The sequence below is a fragment of the Guillardia theta genome (genome assembly GCF_000315625.1).
Source record: "Guillardia theta CCMP2712 unplaced genomic scaffold GUITHscaffold_341, whole genome shotgun sequence".
Lineage (NCBI taxonomy): Eukaryota > Cryptophyceae > Pyrenomonadales > Geminigeraceae > Guillardia > Guillardia theta.
In genome coordinates this window covers 4669-11908 of record NW_005434336.1, presented here as the reverse complement: position 1 = coordinate 11908, position 7240 = coordinate 4669, and the positions used below count along the sequence as shown (strand labels likewise).

General features: G+C 56.7%; 4 protein-coding genes across 4 annotated transcripts in view; 2 read left to right on the top strand and 2 right to left on the bottom strand.

Annotated features, from left to right (window-relative positions):
- The window catches only part of GUITHDRAFT_149378 (hypothetical protein), a gene marked incomplete at both ends in the record, with an annotated part of 1208 nt that extends 1099 nt beyond the window's left edge, over positions 1–109 (top strand). Inside the window, one exon of the mRNA XM_005818248.1 lies at positions 59–109. Within this exon, the coding sequence (XP_005818305.1) occupies positions 59–109 (51 nt within the window). The remainder of the gene's footprint in view (positions 1–58) is intronic.
- A 124-nt stretch (positions 110–233) lies between these two features.
- GUITHDRAFT_122480 (hypothetical protein) lies at positions 234–2831 on the bottom strand (the record flags this gene model as incomplete). Its single annotated transcript, XM_005818247.1, has 13 exons — positions 234–281; positions 398–727; positions 786–857; positions 947–1078; positions 1120–1206; positions 1251–1416; positions 1472–1762; positions 1820–1939; positions 1982–2034; positions 2077–2269; positions 2326–2565; positions 2609–2685; positions 2811–2831. 13 exons carry the CDS (start codon positions 2829–2831, stop codon positions 234–236), a joined length of 1830 nt encoding a protein of 609 aa, XP_005818304.1.
- Positions 2832–3666: 835 nt separating this feature from the next.
- GUITHDRAFT_122479 (hypothetical protein) lies at positions 3667–3939 on the top strand (the record flags this gene model as incomplete). The annotated part of the gene is made up of 1 exon (XM_005818246.1): positions 3667–3939. One exon carries the CDS (start codon positions 3667–3669, stop codon positions 3937–3939), a length of 273 nt encoding a protein of 90 aa, XP_005818303.1.
- A 1038-nt stretch (positions 3940–4977) lies between these two features.
- GUITHDRAFT_159055 (hypothetical protein) overlaps positions 4978–7240 on the bottom strand; it is a gene marked incomplete at both ends in the record, with an annotated part of 5240 nt that continues 2977 nt past the window's right edge. Inside the window, 3 exons of the mRNA XM_005818245.1 lie at positions 4978–5068; positions 5114–5117; positions 5183–5243. Of these exons, the coding sequence (XP_005818302.1) occupies positions 4978–5068; positions 5114–5117; positions 5183–5243 (156 nt within the window). The remainder of the gene's footprint in view (positions 5069–5113; positions 5118–5182; positions 5244–7240) is intronic.

The window sequence follows — 7240 nt, the reverse complement described above, 5'->3', positions numbered from 1 at the left end:
AGGGGAGGGAGGCAGAGGAGGGGGGTGAGGCCAGGAGTGTCAGTTGACATCATCGCAGGAGATGCCTGGCAGGGGAGCGATGAGCATCGACAAGGCCAGCTGGAGGTAGCAGAAGAAGATTTGCGCTCGCAAGATGCTTGAGATATAATCTTAAAAGATACTTGAGATGTAAACATACTTGAGATGTTATCTTAATACGTTTCAATGTCCTACTCACATTCTCAACATTTCTTTCATATCCAGCTGGCCTTGTCGATGCTTGGCCCTTTCTTGGGCATTTCCTGTGTGTAAGTCAACAAAAACTAAACCAACCTCCTCCTCTGCCTCGCCCTCTCCTCTGCCTCCCCCCCTCCTCTGCCTCCCCCCCTCCTCTGCCTCACCCCCTCCTCTGCCTCACCTTGCTCCAGGTCCTTGCCGCCAGCTTCTTCATCTTGTTGTAGTCTGGCTCACCCTCCGGCCCCTTCAGCTCTGCGATCATCTCCGCCAGCTTCTCGAAGAACTCTCGCATGTTCCCCTCCAGCCCTCCGCCAGCCCCCACGTCCTCAAGGCACTTGCTCTTCATCCGCAGCACCTCCCCCTGCTGCTTCCCTCCCAGCCTTTCCCACGGCAGCTCCCCCAGGTACAGCCGCAGCAGCGTCCACAGCAGTGCCTCCACGTCGTCTCGCTTGCTCAGCGGCTCCTTCTTGTGCACCGTCGTCGCCATGTAGGCCGGAGTCCCTTCCGCTGCCTGCACGTCCTCCTCAGCGCGTCCCTCCCCCCCTCCTCTCCCTTCGCTCTCCTCCTACCTGTGCCTGCAACCTTCGCCTCCCCGCGAGGTCCACCAGCGCCTCAGCTGTACCGAAGTCGATGAGGTGAAGCTGATTCTCCAGTCCCTCGCCTCCAAGTACGAGGTTCTCGGGCTTATCAAGTCACTCGCTCCTCCTCCTCCTCCTCCTCCTCCTCTCACCTTGATGTCTCGGTGCACGTACATGGCCGCATGCAGCTCCTCCAGCAGCCCCAGCCCCTGGTAGGCCAGCAGCAGCACCTGCCTCGCCGGCATTCTCTTCGACGCGGGGAGCAGCGAGAGCATGTTGGGGCCCTGCAGGGCCTCAAAGGGGGAGGAGGCGAGGAGAGCGATACCAGCATGCCCGTGACGAGGATGTAGCACCGGTCCTCATGGCAGCCATAGGCCAGCGGCTCTTGGATGTGAAGGGAGGCGATTCGTTTCTGAAGAGCACAAGTTAGGAAGAGGAGGGAGGGAAGGCGATCACCTGCTTGAGCTTGGTGAGCACGTGATGCTCTGTGGTGATTTGAAAGATGGTCTTCCTCTGCCTCGGCTGCATCTTGATTGCCACTGCTCGACCCTCGTGTCTTCCTCCCACGCACGTGCCCCTGTACACGATCGAATCCGCACCGGTCGCCAGCTCTTCGTCGATTCTGCTCAGCACGTGAGCTCGCCTGCTTTTGCCCTCCCCCTGCCTCCTGGGCTTACCGGAACCTGCACTTGTCCAGCTCGACCTCCTCACCCTCCGTCAGCCTCGTCGCGGGTGGGCTGACCTTCGCCTTCTTCTCCCTCGGAGTCTTTGCTGGGGTCTTGCTGGGGGTCCTGGCGCGGACGCTGTGAGGAGAGGAGGCAGCAAGTCTTCGCTTCCTCGCACTGCGTGGGGCCACGAGCTCCTCTTGGCTGTCGGAGGCCACGGGTCGAGACTTTCGCTTCTTCGAGTCCGCTGCCTCCTTGTCGGGATGCATCGACGACAGGTATTCTTCCACCAGCTCCTCCCGGCTGAAACATCCGTCAGTCTCACTTGAGCCTCGAGGGGAGTAGGAGGAGATGCAGGACCTCTCGCCCATGGGCGTCAGCAGGCGACCACACAGGACGTTGCGAAGAGTCTTGACGGTGACGGTGGAGCAGGCGAGGAGGGCGAGGCGATGCTTCTCCTTCGTGAGCCCGTCGAGCGACCTGCGGGCGGCTCAGATCCTTGTGACCAGAGAAGAAGGTAACCGGTCGAGCAGCTGGCAGCTTCTCGGAGCTTGTTCCTGCTCCTCCTGCTCCTCCTGACAGCAGCGTGAGAGAGATGGCAGACGGAGCTCTTCGACCTCGAGCGGCTGATCGTCTGTGCCATCCGGCGTCGCTGCTCTCTTCTCGGACTCCTTGGCCTTCCTCCTCGTTGACTTCACCCGCTTGGAAGCTCTCGGAGTCTGACTGACTTTCTCCTCCTCCTCTAGATCCACTGACTCAATGAGCATCTTGATGGCCTCCTTGTCTTCGAGCTCAGCTCGCCTCGTCCTCCTGCTCTCACCAGGGTCAGAACTGGGTAACAATTGACTCCTTGATGCAGGTCATACCTGAGGGACTTGCGCGTCACGGCTGTCTCGGATGGATTATGGTCCTGTTCCTGCTGGATTGCTTCCTTCGCTCTCGTTTCGTGCTCCTTCTCATGGTTTGCTGCAGCAGGAGGGACGTCGGCATGCTTGTCTTCTGCTTCAACCACCTCCCGCGGCTGTGCATCGCTCACTTGAACGTCACGGTTCTCCTGCAGCTCTTCGCTCCTCACATGCTGTTGGTCGTCGGACTTGGCAGTCAACCTGCCAGCCTTTCAGTTCCGCGCAGGTCTCGCTCCTCCCTCACATCGGGCGACTGAAGAGTCTTCGCATAGCAACTCCAGTGAGAGCTGTTCCGACAAACGAGAGCAAACTCAATCCAACCTGAAGCATCAAGATAAGAACGCGGCGTGAAAGCAACGAGATGGTATCGAGCAGTCCTCTAGCACCAAGATCTGCTCTCAGCTCCTCCTCGCCTCCATCCTTCTCCCCCTCTTCGTCTCCTTCACCTGCTGTCCGACTTCCTCCATGGCGTTGAAATTTGAATCGGCGAGCAGGCGCCTCAATTTTTACTCAATTGTTTGCTTGTTTTCAGTTCCGGGCCGGCCGGAGCGCCGCCGGGCGGCCCGGCGGGCCGATGCCACCGTACGCCGGGCGGCGCCACTGGCCGTTGAGAGAGCTAGGATCGGACTCATAGTAGACTCAGTACGGTCTAGAGAGTCTCGGTTCTCGCTGTCTTTTCTCTTCTCGCCTTTTGGCCGCCCGGCCTGTGCGACGGTGTGTCAGGGTCCGCCGACATCATGGCACTGGCATGCCTGATCCGGGGCCTCGACTCTCCTGCTGATCGGATAGTAGTCCTCGTACTGATCTTTGACTTAACTTTGAGTTAAGGAGGTTGCGGCAGATCGATGGGACTGAAAGCATTTCAAAGTTTCGTCGGAGCAACAGAGATCAACATTGCTCATGACCGGTACGGTCCTTCAAGCTCGGAGCCAAGCGAGCCTCCGGGAGGATCGGACTCCCCGGAGGACCGAGGGACAGGAAGCCTGGCAGAGGCTAACCGGGCCAGCTTTTAGAACTTCATTAGTCGCCGGACGGCTCAGATCGCAGAGGTGTATCGATTTCAACTTGTCTCGCAGTCTCTCGCCGCCGCAGAGGTACAGCCGCTCGCTGGCATGCTCCTGCAGAGTCCTGGGCGGACTCCGGGTCGCAGGGGGCCCAGCCCGAAGACGTATGGCAGTGTTGCTGTTGGAGCTAAGCACAGGAGTCCTGCAACAACATGAGAGGGAGCTGGAATGGGTTTTGACGTGTCCGTCGCTAGTCAGCTGCGAGCAGACCTTGATCTCATTCAGAGAGAGCGAGGCGATGGAGGGGGTGCACCTGACCCTGATCAGCGACGACCCCAAGCTCAGAGAGACGTTTGCAGTCGAGCTGACAGCCGACACCTTCGTCAAGCTTTACAAGGCAAGGAAGTCTGAGCGGGACAAGGCCAAGCCTGCAGGCGGCAGAGTCAGAGTCACGGCTGATCAAGTCGAAGTCAAGCCTGAGCTCAGGCCGATCTCGAGGAAGGAGATGGAAGCGATGTGCGGAGGAGGTAACACATCGATCACGAGAGTCAAGCGAGCCATGTTGGACTAAGCGAGAAGAGTAGACCTCACGCTGCTCAGCATTGAGGTCGAGGAGGACCGAGACACACTGACAAGGGATGGGAGCCAGATCGCTCTCTCCCTAGCGACGGCGAGGAATTGCAAGGGATCCTGGAAGTCAAGCTTGAGGCAGTGGGTTTCAAGCTGGGCTCACAGGGTGAAGATCAGAGGAGCAGCGGTGAGGAGCAGGAGGAGCCCCAGCAAGAGCAGCTAGGCGGATGGCTAGAGCTCAGGGACATTGAGCGGAACACCACGGAAGCAGCGTCGCCATCAGGGCCAGTCGATGAATAGGTGTTGGGCCTCCTGAGAGCATGCAGTCCGGATGAATCACCCGGTTAGTCACACTGACGGACTTGATCGTCACACTGATGCACGTACGGCAGAAAATGAACGATACACATTCAAAAGACAATTAAAAGAAATAATATGGCTACGAGCGTGCGAGACTTGAGTTAGAGTACATGCAGCGAACGAGAGCGAGAGGTCACAAACTCACTGCCCGGTCGAAAACCCCTTCTGCGAGACACACACGTGAGATCAGCTTTACATGAGCGCGGGGGCGTCACCTTGTCAAATATCCTACATGAGCGATGCTTCGCGAGATCTTCGAGGGTAGACCTGCGTAGGCTGTCAGAGAGATAGGAAGCAGCAGAGCAGATGAAGGCGCGCACCACAGATTAGGAGATATCCTACTGAGCATCAAAGAGTCCTCAAACTTGAGTTCAAAGAGCAAAGACCTCTCTTTCGCCTGCAAAGGGTGTGAGGCAAGTCAAGCAACGTGCTTGAGAAAGCTCACTTGCATGTCAGCTGCGCGCTTGCACAAGTCTCTTGCCTGTTGCTCAGCAACCCCTTTTTGAGTCATCTGCATCAATCCTGTCAAACGCTTGTGCGACTTTGAGCATGAAATTCCTACCTTATACAAGGTCATCATTGCTACCTCTCCGAAGCTCTGCCCTGCAACTAGCTTCTCGATTTCTTCGTCGTCAAGGCTAACAGGACAGTCAGAACATCGAGAGGTGAGTCCACTGCCTTACATGCATGCGACTGATCCTGATACGATAAAGAATATGCTGGCTTCAGTATCGCCACGATGAGTGATGTACTCCCCAGCGTCGAACTCCCTGCTCAGTTCAAATCATTTGATCGCCACGACTACATTCGGTCACCAACCTGATGACTAGCTTCTTAGCCATGTGCTGTAAACATGAATCATGCACTTGGCGCGTCTTGAACACGTTTGAATTCTTCAGGGCCAGCACAATCTGATCCACGCTCATCGTAGTAGATGAGATGGCACTATCGCAAGTGCCCGCGCCCATTGCATCGCTATCTCCAGGAGTTGTGGATGCAGTTTGCGCGCTTGTGTTCATGGAAAGAGTCTGACAAGCCATAAAAGATGAAGGGCTGTAGGCTAGGGCGAGGGGAGGGAAGCGATCGAGGGCGGCGAGAGGAGAACTGAGAGCGGAGGGGGAGGAGGGAGGGGCGGTCTGTGACAGAAATCCCCAGGGATAGGGGCCTCATGTCCAGGAGCTTTAGTGCTAACTGAGGGGGTGGGGTAGTATCAATGTGGGGTACTCGGAATAAGTTGCGGAACACCGTTGGTATGTACCTCATGAGGGTGGGTACTTTTCATATCTAAGAGGTGGTGGGGTCCAATATTTGACTTCTCTTCCGCCGGTCACTGGAGTGTTGATAGGGTGGGGTAGTCTTCGAACCTGATGAGGGTGGGGGTGGAGCATACGATCATTCCTAGTTCACATGACCCTCTCTCGTTTACCACCCCACCCCTCATTTGACATGAGGAACGGGGGTGGGGTGGTGGTCATGTGATATCTATTAAAAACGTACTTAGGGGGTGGGGTAGGAGGCTCAGGTCTTGAGATCAAGGGTGGGTAACCCAGGAAGAGAAGGTGGGGTGGTTGTGGATAGGAACACAGGGGTCATCACCAGGGGGGTGGGGTCTGAGTTTGAGAGTCGCAGGTGGTCAGGCCAAAAGTTCGGAGGAGACAAAACTCAGTACCCCTACTTATGAGGTTAAATTGGTAGGTGGGGTGATCCTGGGAAGAAGGGGTGGACATGGGATCAGGTCCGTGACAACAAGATTGACCTCATCCCCCCTCAGACCATAATGTTTTTCAATCGAAGGCTTCGATAGCCGTTGGTCGTAACCGCTGCAGCAGATGCTTGTAACCGTTACATGCCGGTTGTTCGAGCGTTGAGAAATGCTGGGAGGAAGGGGAGAAGAAGAGGAGGGAAGGGAGGGAAGAAGAGGAGGGAAGGGAGGGAAGAAGAGGAGGGAAGGGAGGGAAGAAGAGGAGGGAAGGGAGGGAAGAAGAGGAGGGAAGGGAGGGAAGAAGAGGAGGTAGGAGAGATCATCTTCAAGTCTCACACATGCAGCAAGGTATCTGGGACCTTTTCAATGTCAGAGGAATTTTCTTGCGGTTGAGGAGCCAAGGATGCAACATAGCAACAAGCATGGTGAGCGCTCCTTTCTCTTGTTCCCCTCTCATCTCTTGCACATAGGCAAGGTAGACGGGACGAACGGAAGGAAAGGGATGGTGGTGAGCCAGAGCTCTTGTTTCATGCTGTAGCGGCTCACGATGCTCCTGCCAGGTCTCGCTGGACGTAGACGAGTACTCTCAGGTGCTCGCTCGCGTTTGCTCCTCCCCTCCCTCACTCTCTCAGTTTGCTGCCATCTTCGGAGCTCCTCGCATCGCGGGAGACGATGGGCCGGGAGAGCTGCTGCAGCCCTTCGAGGATGGGCTGACGTGGAACGTGAGATGGAGCAAGACGGGTGTGGCAGAGAGGACGCGGCAGGAGGCTGAGGCTGCGCAGGGCTGGTCGGCAACTACTACACGGGAGCCTTCAAGTTGTACCACCTGCGAATCGGAGCTCACGACACGGACAAGAGCTCGGTGGACTTGATCTTTCGCTCGGTGAGAAGAGAAAGACTGCGAGGAGAGGCAGAAGCAAGTGCGACCTGACGCTGAGAGGGGAAGGAGGGGAGGGAGCGATGGAGGGGTAGGAGGCATGAGACGCTAGTATGACTTGCTCTGCAGCTCCGACAGAAGATTGAAGGAGGAGGAAGCTGGAACGATACTACAGGTGAGCTGAGGGCAAGAAGAGGAAGACGGGGGAAGGCGCCTGTTGACGCTGCAGAAACAGGCTAGGAGGAGACGTCATGAGCTGAGTAAAACAATATCGAAGTTTAGAAAGACGAAAGCACACTGAAGCAGCTCTCCTCCTCTCTCCCGCCTGCCTCCCTTTGCTCCTTGGTCTCTCTTACTCCTACT